Raw genomic sequence first — 24,458 nt, forward strand, 5'->3', positions numbered from 1 at the left:
CCCATTGTGCACCGCCCGGGCGGTCACTGCGTATGAGCAACATTCACAAATGCACTCGCCCAGGCAGCCGCCAAAAGCGCAAATTCATGTTTACTGCGGTGCTTTTTTCAACGCTACAATCATTTTGAGCCGCGCACCCCACCGCCTCACCGCCCGCGCGGAGTATTGCGAAAATTTCACTTACCAACCTGCTATACACGTACTAACTGTAAGTGTACGTGTGTGTGTGTTGAAAAATCCGCCTGTCGATATTGCGCCAGCTGAATGCGATACTCATGGTTTACCGTTTTCATTTGCCGCGCCATCAATTGTACACTTTGATTTTCATTTTCATTTTCGTTTCAATTTAATAATTAAACGCTTCGCATACATAACATTTCCGAAAATGTTCATCAGTGTAACGGTTTGTAGTGAGAACGCTTTCAGCTTTTACAACATGCACTTAAGCAACACATATTAATGGCAGTGAATATCTGAATGTGTCTGTCAGCCAATTCGATAATTTCGAAAATACCAGATTCGCTGTCGATTGCGCTGTCAGTTGGTGCAGTCAATTGACGTTCAGTTTACACTATGCGAATTTCGTCGACACACACGGACATATTTTGGCACTTTCATTTACAAATGTGTTACGATTTTTCTGATTTTTTTTAGACCTTCGCACGTTACAAGGATCATCATGCTAAGTGAGTGGTGAACCCACTAAAACTCTCCCTTCTTCTATCAAGGACTTTTCCCTTGCCCCGGAACCACTTTCACAATCTTTCGGAACAAGCTTTCAAAGATGGACCAATTACAGGTCATTTTCTGTTGTCTCTGCGTTCAGGGATACCTTCGATTTTATATCCAGCATCAAGCTATTTGGTTCACCTTCTATTGCGTCGAATTCTACAGGGCCGATGGATCCGCGGCCATGTCCCTACTTTTAGTTTTCACGTACAATGCAAATTGTTCCTTACTTTCGCCGCTAGCTATCGTTTTTGTTTTCCAATTTTCCGTGTTTTGTTGTCTAAGCTTATTTTCTGGCGTCGTGGTGTATGGTTTGCATCGTCGATTGGAGCATGGAGGACTTTCTGTTTTTGCTTTGTTGTACAAGTATTTTTGGTTATATTGATGACCTTTCAACATATGGAATTAACTTTTGAGGAGTAACCTGATTAAATCTATAAATGACTGAATGCGGTACTAAAAGTAGGTTTCCATCGTTCTCGATTAGATTCCGAATTTGTCTCTCTATTGTTGCTATGTTTCCTTACAGCGAATATGCTGAGAGCCGAAAAAGTTCATTGGGTCCAAGAACTGACAAATACTGTGTATGATTTAATTGAGACACCATCGTGTCTATCAAGATTTTTAGCTTTATCACATGAATGTCTATTTGACAATGTTAAGTAAGAACCTTAGCTACTTTGCTAAGACTAAGAAGATCTCCTGTCTTCTATTGCTGCTCGTCGACTTTGCAGTTGTCAGTGATGCCACTATGACCAAGAACCCAACCGAGTCTGATGATAAAGTAGCTTAATTGATTATATTTCTAGTGATTACAGACACTTCTTGACCAGCTGTGACAGTAAACTGAGCGCTGGTATTGCCGCTCTGCGGTCTTAGTGAATGCTCACCTCTCTGAGAGAGGCTGCACTTCGTAGCAGTACGTCTATAGCCTAAAGCAAAGATCATTGGAAAGCGCCTTATAGAAAACTCCTTCCCTTCTAGCTTGGACCCATCCCGCTCACTGTCTCTCTTCTGCAAAGACTCCCGTCTATTCCCTTATCCCTCGCCGGTGATCCAAGTTTTCAGGGTTGCGGATCCCTTCATAAGCCCAGCTGCCGTGCATCGGAGATGCCTATGAAATATTCAAGGTTTTTGCAAGTATCGCCATTTCGAGTATCCTCCACTAGACAAATATACCTATAACACCTCTATAGCAATATGAGGCAACCCATGCTTTTCTTATACTTCCCTCAATGTTTGGCCTCCATGAAAGCATTCTATCAAGAATAAGCCCTAGGTATTCCACATTTTCCTCATGATGAAGACATGAGCCTCCGAATGAAGAAAGAGCCGCGTCTGTTATACCTCCTTGTAAATGAAGCCATTCCAGTTTTATATATCGGCTAACTCAATCAGCATCACTTTGTTTTTAGCATAACTTCGAATTTAGGTTGTCAATTCATGACCTTTAAAGTCAAAAAAGCACTCGAAAAAAAAATATTACACAAACTGGATATTCTTAAAGATGCTTAAAATAATAATAAGCAAAACAAAACATAACTTTTATATACATATGTATTCCACTTTAGTACCCCGCAGAAAAGGCAGAAGTAGAGTGTATGTTGATTAGCTGCAGCTAAATTAATATATATTAATATATTATATTTTAATTTCATCCTATGTCTCACTTTTTCATAATTGATTTTTAAAATATCCCTGTTTTGCTGTATATATTTAACTGAGTCGTTTCTTGCCTAATTGTCTAACTTTAAAGTAGTAAAAATGCGTCTCATATAGCAAAGCTGCCGCTGCAGATACATTAATTACTGGCACTCTATGTGTTTAGTGCAAAAAATAGCCCGTATGCATATATAAATACTAATTAGGTGTAGCTCTGAACCAATCGGCTTTTGGCAGAGTAAAGGCTCGGTAGACAAACCTTTTGTAGCCGTACGCTGGAAGCTAGAGAAAGTTTACGAAAAAATTCAGTCACAGACTAGATAATTGGTTGTGGTGTAAAAAGTCCAAACTCTAGCATTGTTATCATTTTAACTCTATTTTAAAACGAAAAAATTTTTTAGATCCTTAATAAATCGAATTTAATACATTATTAAATATAAAGATTTGCCATTATGTTTTAAAAATAATTTCGGGCAAGCGACTGCCGCTCGTATAAATTCCAGCCTAAAGTTCAAATTTCTCCCACTTTTCGCAGCATTTGAGCAAAGCAAATTCGTAAGCGTCTCGGTCTTATCTACGTAGATCATCTCCTAACAAATAACTTTACGTAACCCCAGAAAAAATAATATAGCACTGTTAAATTGTACGATCTGAGAAGCCACGCTATAGGCCCATGACGCTAGATGATACGCTCACCAAAAGTTTCTTTCAATAAAATTAATTGTTTCGTTGACTATATCACATATGGCGTCATCTTGTTGAAACTAAAGGTCGTCCACATTAACATCATCCAATTCAGTTAAGTTCCCCATTGGCTGAACATTAGAACCGGCTTCAATTTTTAAGAAATACGGACTAATAGCAGTGGTATTTTTGTTCACAACGCTCCAAATGCAATAGTTTTGTGTATTAACATATACATTCAACCAAAAGTGGGCTTCATCGCGAAAAATATTTCTTGTGAAATCGGCAATGGTGGCCATCTATTTGTGGAGAGTACCTTATAGACCTTCTTTATAGAATTAAGGAAAAGTAGTGCTACCGAAAATGTATCATACTTATGTCATACAACTAAATCCATTGGAAAACTCTGTAGATTTATATATATTATAAAATGCACTCAAAGAGATATTGGGTTGTTAAGAGCAATTTTCTCATGCTACAAATATGCTGAATTTTTCTAAAAATGTTGCTAAATGTCTTCAATTAAAAAATAAAATTAATATAGTGCTTGAAAATTGTCAGCAAGTCTTATAGAGACTTGACTTGAGATTTGTCCCTGATGAGTTGAATTTTTTTTCAAAAAAAAGTATGATTGTGACCGAATTTAAAGTCGTAAGCGCAATGAATAACCATCAATCATCCACGGTATTCACCAGATTTGGCTCCGTGTGATTTTATCTTGTTCCTCACACTGAAATTGCCGCTTTGTGGACGTTTTAAGTCGATCAAAGAGATGAAAGAGTGCTTATGGAAAGTGTTTCAAGGACTGGAAACTCGTTGAGATAAGATATGATAAATATGCAAATATTTTGCGTTTTATTTACAAGTTTCGGGTATTTAAATCCATCAACTTTAACTTCAAAAACCCAGCTGCGTAACTCGCATTTTCCTAAAAACTCGAACATGATTTTCCAGCACTCCAAAAATTTTAAATAAACTTACTCAGTTGCTTTCACTTATTGTTACAAATACTAACTAACTTTCGAAACGTTTGAGCGTTCTTATAACACAAAACCAAATTTGGAAAAAAAATCCATAAATATATTTAGCAAAAGCATTTAAGATTTATTTTATTCGATTATAACTCAAGCACTTTTATTGGCACAAATTTCAAACCACAATGCCCGAACATGCCAAACACATCAGCAACACATTCGCAACACTTCAAAACACATCAAAAATATACACGAAAATAATTTTTGAAAATATAATTTCATATAAAATTGATTTACATTAACACTTTCCCAGAACATGTTGCCTTATGCAATTTTAAATAAATAATTTCAATTGCTTATTAATGTTTATGGGCAAATATTTTCATTGCTGGCATTTGCAAAAGACTGTTGCTCAGATTTTCGCTTTCAATTTTTAACACTTCAATTTTTAAGTGTGAACATTAATCTATAATTGATGAGGCGTGTACCACAGACATACATACATTTGCATGTGTGTTTTTGTTATTATTGTGGTGAGAACTATGTTTTTCTGAAAGCTTTTCTGGCAATTCCCTGAAGGTGTTTGATGAAAAAGTAACATTTGCTCGGTTATGTGCACTTTTTGCCAAATGCGAAAAAATACTACTGCAAATGGATATTCCGCCAAGTGTGCGAGTAAGATTGTGTCGATGTTTTTGTTAGTGCGTGTATGTGTGATTGTGGGTAAATATTTAGTTTAATTTATACGCTTTTTTCAAGCATCCACATTTTTTATTATATTATATTTATACCCAGCACAGGATATATGCAGTTTGCCATGAGTTCTGTAAAACACAGAAGGAAACTTTGAAGACGCTATAAAATGCAATTATATATATATATATATATATATATATACGGAAAGGGGTTAGGTGTCAAAAAATCAATTTTCACTTTTTAGTTTGCTTCGGAGGGAAGATGAGATGCTTTTTCACGTGATAGAAAACTAGTTTTCGCACGATAGCTCCCTTTTCGCAGACCAGGTCACATATGTATATATATCAACTATAAGCGGAATGAGCTGATTCGATTTAGGGATATCCGTCGGCTTGTCTGTGCTTATATACGCGAATTAGTACCTCAGTTTTTGAGATATCGGTCTGGAATTTTGCACATATCTTTTTCTCGCCATGAACCTGCTTATTTTTCAGAATCACTGATTTTCGATTACTATAGCATATAGCTGCCATACAAACTGACCGATCAAGTTCAAGTCCTTGTATGGAAAACTGTTTCATTTGAAGAGATATCTACACGAAATTCGACACAGACTTTTATTGCAAACAATGCCACAATCTGCGTAAAACTTGTTCGAATCAAGCCACTATAGCGTATAGCTGCCATACAAACTGACCGATCAAATACAAATTTTTGTATGGAAAACTTTTACATTTGAAAAGATATCTACACGAAATTTCCCAGAGATTTTTATTTTAAGCAATGCCACAATTTGCTTGAAAATTATTCAAATCGGAGCACCATAGCATATAGCTGCCATACAAACTGACCGCTAAAATTCAAGATCAACCTTCTTTATGCCCTTTTCTGTTATAAAAAATGCACCTGTGTAGGCTATTATAGTTTTAGCGCGGCCGTAGTAAATGTTTTGCCTTGTTTTCAAATTTTTTATTTTTAAATATTTTGGCTACTGCTTTTTCAGCAAGTAGTTTGCATATTTACAAGTTTTTTTGTGTGTGCGCGAATGTGTGTGTGCATGTCTGCTTGCTGTTTTTGTGCACAACTTCACAACTCTGTTTGGCGAATAGGGTGTCACACTTCGCTCGACTGTTGTTGCTGAGTTGCATCGATTTTTCGCCCATTGGTCCTGTTTGCTGTTGTTATTTTTGTGTCTTGCCCCATTTTTTGCAACAACTCTTCTTTTTTTCACATATATAGTAAACTGTTTATTTTTGTTGTTCAAGGCAATGCGGCATGTATTTTTAAAACTTCACTTAACACACTATAATTATGTGCTGTGCGGCGGCAAAAAACGTCAAGCACAAAGCCAACTACAAGCATGCCCGCTTGTATTTGTATATGTATGTATATATGTGAGTTGGTTTTATGTGTGTTTGTATGTATGTGTTTGCTTGTGTTTTTCCCTTTGTTGTTTCATTACAGCAAGTGCACAATCATTAGTTTTGCCAGCAGCATGCCCGCAGCGCATATGGGCAGTCAGCCACACATGCTCACACACACACACATGCATATATAACAGTCGTGTGGCCAGCGGCAAACTGGTTTCCAAGCTAGACGCCGTCTGACCGCCCAAATAAAGGTTCAAACGTCCGACCGTCCAACCACCACACCGCTGCCTACCGACCAACATGGCGTATGAGCAATCTGCCAAGCGGCTCACGTGTCACCACACTCACACAGCTGTATTTATGCACACATATACACGCCTCACTACGGCTGTTGCGGTGTTTTTCAACACTGCGGCAACATGCAAGCATATACTGGTAGCTATGTATGCACACATACACACACACACACGCGTACACTGTTAGCTATTTGTATCCTTTATGGCCACCCGCTGCCGCACGCTTTTTTAATTGTGTCAAAGTTTACCTTCACTACGGCCCACTTTCGCTGGCGCACACACATATGTACATATATATAACGGTATGTATGTCACATATGCATGCCTACATTTGTAGTTTTTTGTGTGCGTGTGTGTGTGTGTTTGCGCGCATGTTGACGCGTTTATTTCCTTGTTTATCAGTTTTCAATTTACAATTCTCAGGTTCTACATTTAGCTTTACACTTTTATTAAGCTGCTGCTCTTCGCCTGCCGCAGGCGCTGCCAGTGTAGTAATAAAAGCGCTACAACAACAACAGCAACAACCGCAAGTTGTGGCACGCAAGCATGCATAGTAAAATTCCGACAATCCTTGCAACAACAACAACATTTTCTATTACTTTTTGTTCAAAGTGCGTTTTTGTTGTTGTTGTTTTCATTTTTTGTTGTTTTCGTGCGGCCATGCCGCGCCTACACCGCCACCTGTGCTGCGGTACTTTTTATGTTGCCTCAAATTAATTGACTATTTAGGCACTCACACGCACACGCATGCACTCACACACATGCACATTTGTATGAAAATACCGTTTTTTACATACACATGCATGCAAGTTTGTATGTACATATGTATGTATATGCTACACTTATTATTTTGTAATCATTTCCACGCCACTCGTTTTTTGTTATTATTGTTGTTGTTGTTTTTTGTTATTTTTTCTTTTTGAACGAAATTTCAGCATTTCAGCTGTCAGCGTTGGCAATCACTCCGCTGACTACTTTGTGTCCTGCAAATGGCAGTGCTTTTGCCACACAGCCAAACACGTTTGCCGTTAGTCTCACCTATGTGGCACCACTAGTGTCGCGAATTCCTGGCTGCCGTTAATGCTGCTGCTGCTGCTGCCCCAATTACGCTGCTCGCCGCTCCACACGCTTGCATTCAGCGCTGCGGCACAACTTTTCACACTTTAACTGTAAATTTTTTACACTTTTTTCGCTGCGATTTTTTTCGAATTTCCTTTTTTTCGAACTTCCTTTCTTCGTATTTATATTTTTCTTATTTATTTTTTATTTCTTATTTCTTTTTTGCTTGCTATTCCTTGCCACACACTTCGCTTTTGCTCCGTGTTTTGTGGAGTTTTAGATTTTCTCAACTTTTTTCTATCACTTCTTTCCACTTGGTGTGTGTACGTACAATAATGCTGTTGCTGCCACTGCTGCCCTGCTTCGCCTGCCGCAACCACTTCCCGTGCTGCCACAACTCACTCGCTCGCTGACTCGCTCACTTCACTACATACTATTTTCTATTAGCTGCCACAAAACGCTTGCCTTTCTGCTATTATTATTATTATTATTACTATTAGTGCTATTCGACTTGCAACTTTTTATTCTCTTATGCTTTTCCACTTAAATTTTATTTTATTTTTCTCATTATTTTTTTATTTTATTTTACTTTTTTTCTTCTTGAGCTATTTTTCACTCTGCCGTTATTGCTTTCCGTTTACACGTTTCACCAGTCCGAAATTCTTTCACTAACTGACTTAACCGTTAAGCTCATTGCCAAAACAACACCTTTCTGGCAGTTTGTCTTGCTCTTCTTCTGCTTCTGCTTCTGCTTCTTCTTGCTCTCCGTGTTTCCCCTCGTTTTCTTTGTACACAGTGCAGCAGCCATCGCTGTCGCGTTGACGGATATAAACAATTTCACTGTGGCGATGTTTACTTTATCATTAACGTCGTCGTCATCGCCATTGCGTTGCCGGCGACCTCTGTGGCAGTGTGGGCGTATGAGCTTTCTGCTAATTGCAGTCTAACGACAGATGTCGCTTTCAGCATAATTTTTGAGTGAGTGAAAGTTGAGTGTCAGTGGTTGGTATCAGTTAGGGGGATACTCCTTAAATCCATAAATTCCTTTCAATAACCACTGCTTTGTCTACAGGTGTTTTAAATAGCAATAAGTCCTTCTTCAAAGTTTGTAAACATATCGGCCTTATTCGGTTTATTCTCGTAGGTTTGCAATTTCTTAAGAAAAGCACCGGCGGAATCTATTTTCTGATAGGGACGATAATACTGTTAGCCAATTTTGGCAGCCCTGTGGGAGCAACCATAACCTCGAATAGTTGAAACAAGCACATACTAAGCGTAAGGGTTTCGAACTAAAAACATTGATACCTTAATAAATAGTTAAAACGTCTTCCTCAAGATGAGCCGCCAACTCATTATTGATAAGCTGATTTAGACCTTTTTGAGTATCTCTGAAGTTCTATCGCTTTCTACTTCAAATGGTGTATTGACCTTGCTTGAAGAAGTGTTGCCCTTTCAATGTTGACATTTGAATTCTTCATAAGACCGCGAGTATGTTTCCATGATTTGTGGTTCCATAGGTATACTTTGCCAAAATATACCACTGAAAAAGTCAAGAAGTTTTTTTTATTCTTTAAGATGGACAATAGAGAACTTGAAAAAAAAGTCCTCTTTATGACTTCAGCCGCAGTTAGGTAAGAAATCGAGCACTCCATGCAAAGAAATGAAACAAATTACAAAATTATTTCTCAGTCTCTGATAATAGGTTGGAAAGTCGGGTCTACGAATCCGGAATTTTATCCGACCAAAGTCTTCTTAACTTGGCTGCAAAAAACTAATTTGGGAAGCTTCTCTGCCGCTATTCGCAGACGTATTTTCATCTCGCCACAGGCTGACAACTCACCAGCATACTCGAAAATATTTACAGAATATTCTATATTATACAAAGTTTTCTACTTAGTCAAGTTGTTTGTTCTTTCTTTTTTCTTGTCTCTCATAGCATAGTTAACAAAGCATCAGTCGTTTCTTATCTTCACAATTGGGCGCCATTTGGGGATATCAAGTGCAGCAAAGTCTTTCACTTGTTCTCTAGCGACATATTTCTAGAGATTTTCCTCTTCTTCTGCTTCCCCCGGCGGGTACTGAAGAGAATACTTTCCAAAGCTGGAGTATTCTCATCTATCCGGACATGACCTAGCTAACTTGAGTTTGAACGACAATTGGGTCTGCGCAACTGGAACCGGATTTTTTCATTATGGCTTTCAAAGCCCACAAATTATAAAAGTCAATTGTTTGTATAATTTCATGAATATTTATTAGCATGATTTATTTAGTACATTTTCCTATGAAGTCTCTAAATATGCTTCTCGGGTCTTCTTACAATTTTTGGTTGGACCTTTTCTTTCTTTTAACTGTATCCTAATTTTATTGTTCTTTTCTTAAAATTTTCGCCTACCCGTACACAATTTCAAATATATTTACTAATTCTTTTGCAAAAAATATTCGAAATGCACCGAATACAAAACGCCACAGATAAACTTGAGTAATAGAATGTGCACGTGGTCGGTAATTTACGAGCTGATGTGCATTAATTCAATTGTATATACATTTATAAAAGTGGAAAGCGTTCAATTTCTGCGCGGAACACAGTTTTAATGTTTTGCGTTATGTAATTGGTGTCATAATTTAACAATTTTCGCTAACTGGGTAATATATAAAAAATCATAATAAAAAAAGTATTTACTAATTTGAACATATGTACATGCATTATGTAGGATAATTTATAAAAAAAAAAGGAGATTATGCTACTAAACYTACGCATTACGTGATTAAATATATATATATATACGAATGAAGAGGATTTGGTAGAGGGAATGAACTAGTTTCTGGTGAATTATTTTAATTTTTATGATAATTATTGCGTTAATTTAGCAACTACTGCAAATGTAACTTAAATAAAATATCATATGCGTCTGCGTCGTGAATTATTAGTGCTTTTTATGCACTACCGGTACATTGTCGTGCCAGAGTTTGCCCATTTCCAGCGCCTGTAGTTTGAGTATTTCATTTTGGCTCTCCTTGGCTTGCAGCAGGAACACGCTTTGCTGTTGTTGTAATAAATAGCAATTAATTGTTGTGTTTTAAATTTGTGTACGAGAGTAGTTACCTTCACTTCTTTGCTGGTGAGCACATCCATTTTATCGTAAATTATGGCATGCAAGCCCAATTCTTTGAGGAATTTAATTGTATCCTTGCAGTTATTGTCGTCACCCCAGCAAAATACCACCAAGCCGCTGCTTTTAGCTAAATTCACCTGTTTTTAGACAAATAGTGAAAGTTTCAGTAAAATATTTTAAGCCTTTTTTAGTCACATTTCTCTTTACCTTTGTGGGATCACGTAACAGGTCTTCAGTGTGCGCTACAATGCCCAACAACTCCATGGCTAAGGAGTTATATATAGCCATTTCAATGGTGTTGCCGCGTGGATCTAGATATTTTTGATATTTCGTCGTTTCACCGAGAGTCAAGAACATAACCGGGTAACGATTTTGCTTAAAGCGCAGCATGGTGCAAATGTCAGGGTCGAAACATGAGAATACAACGCGTCGATCGCCAGCTTTGCGGAATACCACATTCAAAATGCAGTCCACATACAAATTGCGGTCGATAGTATGCTCGAATTCCTCCTCCATGGTGCCATCTTTGAGCCGCTGTGACCATTTCACTTCTATATTGAAGCCAACATGTTGATCGATGGCATCCAAGACGTCCGCAAGGCTGGGAAATGGTTGATGCTCCAGCTGATCATCGTTGTGAAAGCAACGCTCTTCGCGTGTACGGCCCTCTTGTGTGTGATAAACCTAAAAGGTTGAAAGAATAGCATTAATGAAAACAAAATGTTTTTAGAGCAACATTTCTGGACTACCTTCAAATTGTTCAGTTGATCCAACGTTAGCTCACGCATTGGTAACTCCAGAAAATCATTCGGCTTGCAGCTGCCTTTCGCTTTGAGCGACACATAGATCATGAAGTCATGATAGACTACCGGCACCAAATCCTTGCTCAGTTGTACATCGAACTCAACCATATCGGCGCCATGCTCGACGGCATTCTTCAGCGAAGTAATTGTGTTTTCGCGTATCACAGAATCCTTTGTCTTGAAACTGGTGCCCGAACCGCGATGCCCCACATCCAAACCAGTCCATTTGGGGTTCCAATAGCGCGTATATGTCAGCGCCATGTCCAACTTAATGCACTTGGTTGGTTTCACCAGCAAATAGCCTATCTGCATCATGCCCATTGGCCGATGGCGTGTTGCGCATGTTATGGGTACTTCCAGGTTACCATCAGAGCGTTTGAGTAAATTGGGCAAAACATAGTGATAACCGAGGTGGTAGGGCGGCTCATCCATGGCTGCTTTTGAGCTGTACGAATATAAATCAATGAGATAGGCAGTACTATCGAAATCACCGATTGTCAAATGGAAAATTACTACGTCATCAGGACCACAAGCTGTGCCGAATTGTGGTTGTACTTTTATGACGGACTCGTCAGCTTGTAACACGGCTACTTCGTTGAAAGCGAAAGCGGTGCTAAGATCTGCACCATTCTCACGTGTATCGTGCGTGTCGTTTGACAGTGAATCTTCGAGTTGTGAAAACGTATGGTAATCACCACCGGCACCGCCGCCAGCACCGCCACCGTGCGGTATCGTCAAGTTCATTGGTGTCACTTTAACAAAGATTAAACGCCGCTTCATGCGTTGTTTCCATGTGAAGGGTGCATTGAAAAATTTCAATTGTACAATTGTCTCAGATGTTACCCAGCCACGGTCCACTTTCTCAACACCATTTACGTAACCATATTCTTCGTCGCACTCCCTAGTCTTGCGATTTACACCGGGTATGACAAAACGTGGCTTTAGATGGGCCTCCCAATTGCGCACAATTGTTTTTTCAGCTGTCGGATCGACTGCAACCACTAAATAACGGTAGTCGGTGCGTGTATCACGGGGAATGCTAACATAGGTGTACCATAGATTCTTGTCTAAAAAATGTAGAATAACGTGGTTAGAGTCCACCCCGCCGCTTGGTGCGGGTGCAATGCCCACTCACCATCTTCCTTCATCATGACTATACACTCGCTAAACTGCCAATTGCCCAGACGTTCGGTGCTTCCCACAATGGCCAGACGCTCATTAGGCGCTAAATCTTGATTTACTTGAATCCAAAATTTCCAGTTGACATGTACCGGTGTAGCAGGTTGAAACAACTCCACTGAGGACGATGATGCCACAGGCGCCGCCATGGCATCGCAATCCTCGGCCTCATCAGCGAAAAACCACCGTTGCATTTTACAGTTGTATTACAAATGAAATATTCGGGAATTTCAGAAATATGTTGAATAATACGCACAGAAATATTATATTGTCAAAATATGCTCAATGAACGAATGAAAAAAATATCAATATCTGTAAAGAAAAGCAAGAATGCAATGAAATATAAATTGATTGATAACAAAACTTGAAAAAGTTGAAAAAAAGGACTGAAAGTAAAGTGTGGCTGCTCTTTATCAAAGGCCTACTTTATCAAATAGCATTAAACCAAGCAATTGTGTTACTGTGCGCGGGTATACGTAACTACAGATACATATATGTACGTATGAATGTACATAATAATGCTGATTATAAATTTCCTTAATGAGATTTGTACTGTTTTTGTTTGTCAATAATGAAATCAAACAGCGGACACTGATTTTCACAGTTGCGAGGTTCCATTGTATATCATTTGCCATACAAATGGCATACCCTAGAATCTAATTTTTTTTTTTTTTTTTGTGTCTAACTAGTATAAATTGCCAAATTGAATAACTTGGCGTTCTTAAACGTTCTTGATGTGTCATGGAATGTTGTTGATACTATTTGTGTAATCAGCTGTTTCTAAACAGATATGCAGCAACATCACTTTAAGCACATATATTTCTCTTACTCACCTGGCTACAAATATATATAAAATGTTGTTGTGTAAATGTATTGCATGAGATTCCTCATATGTATATAAGTTTGTTGAACCCGCTGTTGCACGCACACTCTCCTTACATTTGCAGTATAATGCTATATTTCCTGATAATAATGTTATTGAAGTGGAAAACTTACAAGATGTATGTATATGTAGTAATGCGTCTTTGGATATTTGTTATAGTTGAATATTGAAGCAGCCGCTATTGACGACTAGCCGAGGTAGTATGTCATTATAAAATAACTTTGGTGGTCAGTTGGGAACATATTTATCCGGTTGTATTAATTAGGTGTAAGGATTAAAAAAACAGGTATTATAAATATGGTTATGAAGGGGATAGGAGTTAGTTGAAATATTTTCTCTGTGCTGGAGTAAAATCACACCAAGTACGACAGCTATCGATGTTATGGAGCGTTTCGCGGACTTGTGCGTTGCCTCCACCAGGAAGAGAATTTGCTAAGATGTCGCGTAGTTTGGATCCATTTCGCTGGATTCCTCTGTAACGTGGTAAGATTTTTAGGACAGTGGATTTAGTTGTGGTGTGAATTCGCCACACCAAAGGCAATATATTGCCCTTTGTCCAATAAAAATTTTACTTCAATAATATTCACTTATTTATTTGTTACAATAATTATATATTTAAGTTTTTAACTTTTATATTCTCCTAAAAACCAATAAGACTGGTATCCCGTTTAATATAGAAGCGAAGCAATTAATCTCAGATAAAAATTTAACTATTTTGATCAATCAATGGCCGTCGAAAAACTCAGGGTTGCTTTTGCGAAGAGTGCTTCCTAAATAATGTTGGTATTTTTCAATAGTACGCAATTAACCATATCGTGACAGCATCTATAAAATAAAAAGTATAAATCACCCTTTCTCAACACTTTTATCTAGGTATGCAAGATATAATAAAACCAAAATTAAAAAGTGAAATAAATTTACATTGCTTTTATAGCTTTTGATATGTTCCCAACACTATAACCGTTAAGAGTGCATTTTTTTTCTTTGCAGTGGTGTAGACGTCTTGTAAAATCACTTTGCCTGCAAATGTAAACAATTTTGAAAGCTCTGGCCACTGTATTGGCGCCATTATTGACAGTTTATTTACCATGGAAAAGACAACAATTCCGAGTGGGGAAACATAACTGTTATTGTCTGGATTTTTCGCTTACTATTGTTGCTTTCTGAGATAATTCGCCTCGCCAAATTTTTTGGAGGCGTCATTTAGAAGTTTTTCAATAGGTGCTTCAATTTGGTCGTGATTAAAGCGGTCTTTGCATTGAGTGTTTACTATAACGTTAAAATGGATCAGTATCCCGATGAGGATGAAGAATTTGAGCTTCGTTACCAGGAGGAGTTGGAAATGTTGGACGTTTTGCCTCCTGAAGGGGGTGGTAAGCATATACAAAAATTGCAAATTGCGATTCCGTTATTTTACCCCTTTATTGCAGAGATTTTTGTGCCTAACACTACCATAAACCATAATAACACTATTAATTCTGTTAATGCTGTCGACACCATTGATTCACCACACCTTTCACAAATCTCGGGCATTAGCGTTAGTACTAGTACTGTTGTGAACAGACGTCTCTTCGGAACTCCTAGCGGACCACATAAAAGAATATCTTCGACTCCCCTTCCCACAATCAAGCAGCGTGCTGCTCTAGCTCCAATAGAAGAAGTAGTTGCTCTAACACCATTGACAGAATGTGAAGCTTTGGAAGAAATCAACGAACCTGCAGTGGAACTGCAAGGAATGGGTTTGAGAAATAAAAGACGGTTGGAACGTGACCTTTTCGGTGACATAGATGATTTATATCAAAATGAAACTTACGAAGATCCAGTTGCAAAAAAAGCACGTACAGAAGAAGAACGTGATTTAGAAATGATTGAAAAAATTATAGAAACACGTCGGCGTTTGCAAGAAAATAATAAAGCGGTACGGAAGGATGATCTTTCACGTTTAAAGGCATTGCATGAATTTAAAAAGCGTAATTTGTCATACACCGTACCTCAATGGCCTTTCCAAGTGTTACGAAGGGGAGATCGCGAACGCGTTTTCGTACGTTTTCATTCGGAGGAGTATGAAAATCATGCGTTGGAGGATGTACGTGCCATCTCGCAATTCGATGGCCTTCTGGGCGAAAACAAACAACGTATATGGGCAGAGGCAAATGATATTGTGCGTAAATTTTATGTACTTTTGCAGGAAAATTATTTGAAATTTTCCAATTTTTTTTTTTTTTGTTATAGGTTTTAAAAAGCGCTAGTACTCCATCACAGCAACAACAAGAGAATGTACAACAACAAGCTGCAACATTGCCCGCAACAAGTGCGGAAGAATCAAGTCAAGACGAACAATTATGGGTGGAAAAATTTAAACCACGGAAATACATAGATCTGCTATCTGATGAGGCAACTAATCGAAGTTTATTATATTGGCTAAAAATGTGGGACAAAATGGTATTTGGCAGGTGTGTTGTGAACATAACTAAACGAATATGTTTTCTAACTACTAAATCTTATTTTTAGGGAATTCAAAAAGAAAGAAGAGCACAATACCAATATTACGAGCAACAATTTGAATACGTTTAACAAACGAACTGGCAAATTCGAATCGAATGGCGGTTGGCGAAAAAGAAAGTTTCAATCTATGTTGGATACCAATTTAGATGAACATGGGCGGCCGATGCAAAAAGTTGCCTTACTTTGCGGACCACCCGGTCTGGGTAAAACTACGCTCGCACACACAATTGCACGACATGCCGGATACGCTGTTAGGGAAATAAACGCTTCAGATGATCGCAGTCCCGAAGCTTTTAAGCAAGCACTGGAGAGTGGAACACAAATGTCATCGGTACTAAACGAAGATCGACGACCAAATTGTATTGTGCTGGGTAGGTGATTTTTTTTTTTATAATTTTCATATTCAAATAGCCTATAATAAAACAAAATTATAGATGAAATCGATGGTGCGCCACGCCAATCAATTGAATTTCTTGTCAAATTCGTGAGCGACAATGTGATAAACAAAGTTAGAGCGAAAGGTAAAAGCAAGCCAGAACGTCATCTGTTGAGACGGCCGATCATTTGTATATGCAATGATATATACGAACCAGCGTTGAGACCGTTGCGACAAATCGCCTTTGTTGTAACATTTCCACCTATCGAAACCACGAGATTAACAGAAAGGTAAGCACTTTTAATTAGTAATGTTAAACGATTTAACTACAAATATTTTTCCTTTTTGTTTAGATTACTTCAGATAGCGCAAAGAGAACGTTTAAAAACTGATTTTAGTGCATTGTATGCCATGTCGGAGAAGTCAGGAAATGATGTGCGTTGCTGCATTTCAACGTTACAGTTTTTCAAGTAAATAACACAAAATTGCTTATTTTCCGTATATATGTATGTACGTGTTAATATTTTTTATATTTTAAATTTGCTAGTGCTCAGAAGAAAGCGTTGACACTGCAAGATGTACTTAACGCTAACTTGGGGCAAAAGGATCGTCAACAAGGCCTCTTCGATGTTTGGGGTGCAGTATTTAGGGTACGTTTTTTTATTGGTATAATAAGCATTGCTTTGTATATATAACTTTTTTTGTTTTATTTTTAGATACAACGTCCTCGCAAGCAATTGGAGAAATCCAAACTCAATGACAATACGGAGGATGTTGAAATCACTATGACAGATATGTCAACGAGTACACGCGTTAGAAACGTGTTGGATGTGGTGCATGGCGGCGGTGATTACGAACGGTAATAATCCTGTAAAATGAAAAAATAAATTAATAACTATTTATTATTCGGCAGTCTCACACAAGGCGTTTTTGAAAATTACTTACATCAGAAAATGCCAGATCCCAATTTGACTGCTGTTGTAGAGGCAACAAAGTGGTTTAGCTTCAACGATACAGTACAGCATCAAATAAATCATTTACAAAATTATACCGTCTACCCTTATTTGCAATTTGGATTTGCAGCATGGCACCTGATGTTTGCCACGCTCGCTTGGCCGAAAATAAATTTTCCCAGCAAAGGTTTTGAGGTAAGTGAGTTTTAATTTTTTTTCCAATTATTCATTAACTAAGTAATTTTAAAATAAGAGGAGTAGTAAAGTTGGTTAATGTCTCGGTTGAACAATTCTGCATTTACATCTACCGATACCTTAAATAAAAATTTAAATTGGATTATCAAAAAAGTGACTTACCAATTTTTAATCTTCAACGATTTACTGCTCTTTAAATTGCCATCATAACGTATGTAAAATGTGTCAAAAATCCCGCGAAAATTATTTAGTAAATTTATTAAGACGTTTAATATGAAAATATGTTGAGTGCAACTGTGAATAAGTGAGGTTATATAATCAAGTTGGCAGACAGCAGAATAGCAAAACTAATGGAATGCAACAAAGGAGGTATTAGGATTGATAAATTGCGGTATTTTGTTTTTACCTAGTCAAGAACTGTCGGCAAATTACTGAAGAAATATTTGAAAAATTTTCATACTGCTACAAGAACAATAAAAAACATGCAATCACACCAATGAAGATATTAAATGGTTAAAATGGCAAAAAGTGGTCAACCAAAATGGTACATATTTGTTTGTTTATTTATTTATTATTACAAATATAAAAAAGTTAGTTAAAATTTGATTAGAAATACGAAAAGACTTTTTCGCCTACCCACTATAAGGAGTCGTAAAAAAGATGTATATTTCGGAATAAAAAGGTCATAATCGGATATAATGTTTTCGGAAGAACTTCAATTATTCATTTAAATTTCGCCAGCAGTTAAATTTGCTCATATTTGTGGGAAACGTGTCAATGAAATTTTAAAAAAATTATCATTGAGGATAATTCAAAATTATTCAGAAACATTTTGAATATCTAAACAGCAAAAAAGTCTGTAAAATTTACCGAAGTGTGTGAAAAGTTTCCATCTCTTCTAAAAATTATTTAGATTAAATACAACTCATCAAAGAAGCTACGCAAACAATAATTTTTGCTTTTTTCCTTTTTTTACGTATTTCAAAGTTAATTAAATTATTTTTAAACAAATTAAGTTAATTTTAGACATCGCTATTTTTGTTTCTGCAAATCTTAAAACAAGTCATGATAATACTTTCTATTTGACTTAAAGAACTTGAAAATAATTATTTCCAGCTCAATGCAATCAATGCAAAAAGTTGACGCTTTTGGTTACTCATACGCCGTGTTGCGCCGAGCTAAGACGCGTCTGTATATTCATGATATGAGCTAACAAAAATAAAAATAAAAAAAATAAATTTATTCTATGAATTTAAATTGTGAACTTATCCTAAGTGGTGATTTTAAGAATATATTAATGGTATAAATAGATATACATCATTCGTGCATAAATAGAATCTCAGTGCGTTCCATACGCCTGTATAAGGAGCTAGAGTGTTTAACATTTGTTGAAGTGTGCCGTAAGTGCTGACAAGATCTTTGCGCATAAATAATAATTTTACATGCAGAGCTTAAAGCTTTAATTATTTAGGTTACTCAAGTTGTTAATTGAGGATTTAATTTACATATGCCATACTTTCATTGTTTTTTCACCGTGTTTTAAGAGCTCTAAAGCTTCTTGAACTAAATCTTTCTAATACTTTGCTGCCAAATGTAACTCTTTTCGTTGTTTTTTTCTTTTTAAAGTTTGAAATATTCCATTTATTTGGGCGTAATGTAAATAATTTTGATATTTTTTATGTCTTTTTTTCAAACTTTGGGTTTTAAGAATGTCCATTGACGTATGTTGTCGAGTTAACTGTTTTAGTTTAGATATGAAGTTGGATTCGTTAGGGTTTTGTTGATCTGACTGCCTTAGAAATATCTTGTTTTTGTTTCATGAAAACAGCAATACCATGAAAATACTTAAATATCGTCATCTCAACAAATAATTAATTTTTTTTCGTAGAGGAGGTCCGTTGATAAGAAATTGTATAGTGTTTTGGTTCGAAATATGTTGCCTTGAAAAGCTTTTATAGCCCACATTTGTATTTATTAATGTTTTCAATGACATTTTTGTTCAAAATGTTAACATATTCATCAAATATTGATTATTTTATTCAAAATTTGAAAATTTAAAAATTTCAAGTTTTAATATTTTTCTAAATATTTAAACATTAGCAAACGAAATTCGAACATTTTCATACAACATTTTAACACTTTTAATCAAATTTTGAAGCTTTTTAAACCAAATTTGTGCATTTTCAATTATAATTTCAACCTTTTGAATGAAATTTTCATAAAAATTCAAACATTATCAATAAACATTTTTACATTTTCACGAAAAATTTGAACATTTCCACAAAACATATGTACGTAAATTTAAATTTTTTTACATTAAATTTAAAAGCTTCTAACAAAATTTAATATTTTCATAAAAATTTAAACAAAAAAAAAAAGCTGAACATTTTCATAAAAGTTTAACACTTTCAATCGAAGTTTGAACATTTCTAAACCAACTTTGAATATTTTCAACCAAAATTTGAAGTTTTTCAAATTAAAATCGAATATTTTCACAAATATTTCAGTATTTTCACAAAAATTTAAATTTAAATTCATTTTTAATTTAAATGCGTGGCATATATTACAAATGAGCTTCCGCCCAAACCGAAATCACTTTTAAAACACAATTTCACAACAAAATCACACCAACGTTTTAGAAAGCTTCATATTTTTAAAATCATTCTTGACTTTTGTTTGTTGCTTGAGTGCTATGTACGTTGTTGTTATTGGTATAATTATCATTACATTGCTTATGCATACCTTTCTTTTGTTTAGTTGTCGATAATCCTTCCTAGAAACCGGTTTTTGTAAATTTTGCCGCTAAATCACACAAGTTTTCATGTTCGAGGGATTATGTACCTCAACTTGTATGGCGACAAGTTCAGCGCGAGTTTTTCTATCCTTAGAACAAACCGTGCGAGGGTTTACACACCAGTCCAAATAATCAAATCTATTATGTAAAATGTTGTAGAGTTTTCGTTGGGGTCTAATTCCCTGAAATTGAAAATTTGTCAGTTTTCAACACTTCTGCAAAAAAACTAAACACTAAATCGAACTTACCTGTCGTAAAAGTATAAAACTTCATCATCAGAACCCGTTTTGCATGCATATGTACTACAACTTTGCATCCTCATATTTAATTAATTATATTTAGATAAACCATTATGTATAGAGTTATACGTCACGTTAAGCACCAAGAGTTGTGGACGCCAAACCCAGAATTACCTAATGCTGTTAAGATGCGGACAGATTTTATACAGAGACAGAGAACGATACCTTTGGTGCATTGGATTTTCGAACATGAAATACACGAACAGTCGGGCGACATTATGGAGATAGACAGATGTTTGGACATAATAAAATATATAAAACTTGAATTGCGTCGTATGACTTTTAGACAATACCAGCGTAGAATACAACAGTTGGACAAAATGATGCTGATTATGTCAAAGTTTTGTCTGAGAAAGAAAGTAGCCGTGAGATATTTTAGAATGTTTTAGGCCTTTCACAGCATTTATGAGGCATTTTAGGCTGTAGGGTGGAAAGCGGTTTAAATTTGTATTGAATACAGATGCTGGCATTCTATTCAATATAATCGCTCTTTACTTATTATTTATTAACGTTATTTATTACTGTAGTTTTTAAGCTGATATTATTAAAAATGAAGAAAAAGAGACGAAACGATTTAGAAGAGTCATATGACGCATTTTTTTTTTTTTTTTTTTTTTTTTTTTTTTTTTTTTTTTTTTTTTTTTTTTTTGTTTACTATTTGAAACTTTTTGATTATTTCGAAAATTCCTAAGACGCATTTTAAGGATGCGTTTTAAACACAAGGCTCAAGGGGCTCACGGCATCCGGTCTTAGACCAAGTACTCTCTGGGTAGCCAAAAAACATCCGTTTGAGTGAGAAAGCGAAGCAACCCTCGCAAGGGTTGTGCGCTAGGTTTGAGACCCGCCACGTAAAAAACCTAGAAACACCTTGATCCTTCTGAAAAACAAAAAAATTATCTTAAATGCAAATGAATTAATTAACAACTTTAATTTGATGTTGATTAACGCTATACAAAAACACCAATAATTTTGCTGAGGTTTTGAACCAGACTAATTTTTTTCGTGAGAGCTAGTCATAGCAGAAAAGTTTTTCGTAGTTAACCTCCAATATCTATTTCGAATTTCGACAGTGAGTTTTTGCAAACAATATAATTAATTTTACTATGAAATTTTAATTAATTATAGTAGATAGTTAATTATTATAATTGATTTTCGATTATTTCAATGGTGGATAACACTTTTCGGTCACGGTACGGCCAGCATTTATAAATATATATATTTTTTTTATTTTCGAGAATTCGAACACAGTAAATTACGCATTTATGAAGCGCTTAGAAAAGTTCTTTTGAGTTTAGTGGTTTTGTTTTTAGTTTCAACGAATTGTAATCGATTTCAATATTAATTCAGTATTATTGTTAATTATTGACCTTGTTCTTAACGATTGATCAAGCTAAATTGCTTAATCCCTCTCATTTCCTATATGAAAGCTTTTTCGCATTCCGCAAAAAGTTGCGTATACGCAGTGGCTAACTATGCGGTATTTAAACCACCGGACCGCCGCAAGCTGTTAAACTAATATCTGCTTTTCTGTTTTGGTTTAACATTTAATAATTAAATTTATCGATAATTGTAAATACTAACATCTATCGATAACCAATGTAATTGTTATCGGAAATATTGATATATTGGGTAGCCGAAAAAAGTCTTTTCAATCGTTTAAGCTTAGCTCTCGCTAAAATTTTCTGGAAATTTAAAATTAGCTAACTAAACATTTTTTTTTATTAGATACTGTAATAAATTTGTTCAAAATGTTTAAAGCTAAGTGTTATCAATATTCATCGCAATTGTTATCGAAAAATATTGAAACGTAGTTTGTCAATTATTAATACAAAGGGTTTTGCATACATTTTTGATATTTTTTAATCATAATTTTCAAGGTTTTTTCCAGAACTTCAAAATGTACCGTCTACGAGTTATCGTTATTGATTGCTGTTGTTATGGATAGCGATATTTCGAAATTTTTCCAAAATTTAGGAATTTTTCAGTTAAACCTTATTGTTGTTCAAGACAGTTGTTATCGAAAAAATATCGATAATAAGAGTTGAATAGTTTTCGGTAAATTTTTGGTATTTTATGATGATAATTTTTAAATTTTTTCTTAATTTAATCGATTTTTTTAAACAAAAATAGTTAGCTAGCCTTAAAGGTATCGCCATTTATTGAAAATGTTATCGAAAAATATCGATTATTCATGTTGAATATTATTTTCGATAAATTTGTGATCTTTTATGAGACAAATTTTAAATTTTTTCTAGAAAAAGAAACTGGAAAGTATCGATATTTATTGCAAATGTTATCGAAAAATATCGGCACATCACGGTCATTAGTATTAAATAGTTTTCAATGTGTTTAACATATTTTTAACTAGTTACAAATTTTTTATAATTATTTCAGGCATTTTTTCACCACTCTTGCACGCTTTCGTCGTAAACATTGTCTAGCTGAGCACTCTACTTACAGTTATTAACAACCTGCTGGACGCTATGAATTATGCAAACTTCATTACGCTTTACTGATTTGTCATTGCTGTTGTTTTTGGTCAAATATTGCCATACTCGACAAGCAGGTCAGACGTTGCAGGCTTTTTCTAAGGGAGATTGAATCAAATTGTTGTTGTTTGTTTATTTTTGCTAAGCAGCGCAGTTAAAACGCCTTTGCAACAGCGAATAATCAGGCAATCAGGAAATAAGTAATTTTTATTATACACTCTAAATGCAATCACCAGATTAATGACGGTCAGACGGACGGAGTGGGGTGGAGTAGGGGAGTAGCTGCAGCTAAGATGAATTGTTTGAATTGGTGGCACAGTGGTGTAGCCTTAAGCCAAAAAGGCGCTTTGCAAATTCTTTCCATTCAAAGGATGATACAAGCAGAAAATTATGTAGAGAAAAAAATGCAAAAATTGCGAAAATGAAATGAATAAGTGCAACAACAAGCATTTAACCTTTTATCTGGGCAATTGTGCCCGTGCGCTTGTTTACACCGCTTTTGTGTGTGCAGCAAACGCTTTAGAAATGCAAAAGTGTTTGAAGCTTATGACTTAATTCCATATTCATGCAGTGCATGCAAACACACATTTATGCCTACTTTGAAAAGTTCTGCTCACCTGTTTATGTAGTTTTATGTGTCTGTATGTGTGAGTGTGTGTGAGTGCCCGTTGGTGCCACCGCTTGCTGTTGCTGCCTTATTAACTGCCCCCATAAGTAGGCGTTTAGCTGCGATTAGCAAGCACTTTTCGGCTTGGACGGCATCCTTCTCGTGTCTCTTTGTGCGCCACACACATCAGCCACATAAGTATGTAAATAAAAATGTATTTGGCAATTAACAAAATTGCGCCAACTGCGCCGCCACAATTTCGAAATGCTACTTGGCTACTTGTAAGGCTTGATTTTGTGCTTGAGCCTACTTTAAATTGCACTTTGTGGTCGCTATTAATTTTTCTCTTTTATACTCGCCCATAAATACATCACTGATGAACTTTGCGCTCCTTTCACTTACATAACATAACTCTTCTACTTTTTGCATATAGAGAGCATGCATTTTTTTTTTTTTATTTATGTTCTTTCTTTCTTTGTTGTTTATTTACAGTTCAGACAGAAGAGCACCACACAAAGCAACATTTTTCAAGCTTTCCGCAAAGGTATCACAACGGGCATGAATGGTCTCGGACAGGGTCACGTCATTTTGGTGGACACTGTGCCGTTGCTCAAGCGCATTTTGTCACCACAATTTCGTTCGGTGGCTGTGCAATTGCTGTCTCAAAGGTGAGCACACACACATGAATTTTTAATTGCGTACTATTGATAAATATCATTTATATGCCCGGCTGACGGTGTAATTTTTAGATTTGTTTATTTTATTTTTATATTAATTTAGTTAGTAGTTTAA

At 35.9% G+C, this 24,458-nt stretch overlaps 3 protein-coding genes across 9 annotated transcripts in view; 1 reads left to right on the plus strand and 2 right to left on the minus strand.

Moving 5' to 3' along the window:
• Nucleotides 1-7,596, minus strand: part of LOC108970656 (potassium voltage-gated channel protein Shaw) — a 30,976-nt gene extending 23,380 nt beyond the window's left edge. For all 4 annotated transcript variants that reach the window (XM_018936160.1, XM_018936159.1, XM_018936162.1 and 1 more), the window contains exon 1: nucleotides 7,450-7,596. The gene's annotated coding sequence lies outside the window, so the exon portion shown is untranslated. The remainder of the gene's footprint in view (nucleotides 1-7,449) is intronic.
• Nucleotides 7,597-10,056: 2,460 nt separating this feature from the next.
• On the minus strand, nucleotides 10,057-14,194 carry LOC108970654 (glycerophosphocholine phosphodiesterase GPCPD1). 3 transcript variants are annotated; one of them, XM_018936157.1, is made up of 6 exons: nucleotides 13,562-14,194; nucleotides 12,522-12,877; nucleotides 11,333-12,453; nucleotides 10,791-11,267; nucleotides 10,574-10,720; nucleotides 10,395-10,511 (listed from the first exon to the last, which is right to left on the minus strand). In XM_018936157.1, exons 2-6 carry the CDS (start codon nucleotides 12,757-12,759, stop codon nucleotides 10,395-10,397), a joined length of 2,100 nt encoding a protein of 699 aa, XP_018791702.1. In that variant the 5' UTR covers nucleotides 12,760-12,877; nucleotides 13,562-14,194. The 3 variants fall into 3 exon arrangements, with proteins under 3 accessions (XP_018791703.1, XP_018791702.1, XP_018791701.1); XM_018936156.1 differs by having other exon boundaries at nucleotides 13,399-14,194; XM_018936158.1 differs by lacking the exon at nucleotides 13,562-14,194 and having other exon boundaries at nucleotides 10,057-10,511; nucleotides 12,522-12,759.
• Nucleotides 14,195-14,305: 111 nt separating this feature from the next.
• LOC108970651 (chromosome transmission fidelity protein 18 homolog) overlaps nucleotides 14,306-24,458 on the plus strand; it is a 14,469-nt gene continuing 4,316 nt past the window's right edge. The window contains exons 1-11 of one of the 2 annotated variants that reach the window (XM_018936148.1): nucleotides 14,306-14,321; nucleotides 14,439-14,821; nucleotides 14,879-15,609; nucleotides 15,681-15,901; nucleotides 15,960-16,324; nucleotides 16,388-16,619; nucleotides 16,683-16,799; nucleotides 16,877-16,979; nucleotides 17,046-17,188; nucleotides 17,243-17,477; nucleotides 24,159-24,334. In XM_018936148.1, the coding sequence (XP_018791693.1) occupies nucleotides 14,731-14,821; nucleotides 14,879-15,609; nucleotides 15,681-15,901; nucleotides 15,960-16,324; nucleotides 16,388-16,619; nucleotides 16,683-16,799; nucleotides 16,877-16,979; nucleotides 17,046-17,188; nucleotides 17,243-17,477; nucleotides 24,159-24,334 (2,414 nt within the window). In that variant the 5' untranslated portion in view covers nucleotides 14,306-14,321; nucleotides 14,439-14,730. Of the gene's footprint in view, nucleotides 14,322-14,438; nucleotides 14,822-14,878; nucleotides 15,610-15,680; nucleotides 15,902-15,959; nucleotides 16,325-16,387; nucleotides 16,620-16,682; nucleotides 16,800-16,876; nucleotides 16,980-17,045; nucleotides 17,189-17,242; nucleotides 17,478-24,158; nucleotides 24,335-24,458 lie in introns of those variants that run through there. The other variant, XM_018936149.1, reaches the window with a different exon arrangement.

The sequence above is a fragment of the Bactrocera latifrons genome, unplaced genomic scaffold, assembly GCF_001853355.1.
Source record: "Bactrocera latifrons isolate USDA-ARS-PBARC rearing strain unplaced genomic scaffold, ASM185335v1 scaffold_304, whole genome shotgun sequence".
Taxonomy (NCBI): Eukaryota; Metazoa; Arthropoda; class Insecta; order Diptera; family Tephritidae; genus Bactrocera; species Bactrocera latifrons.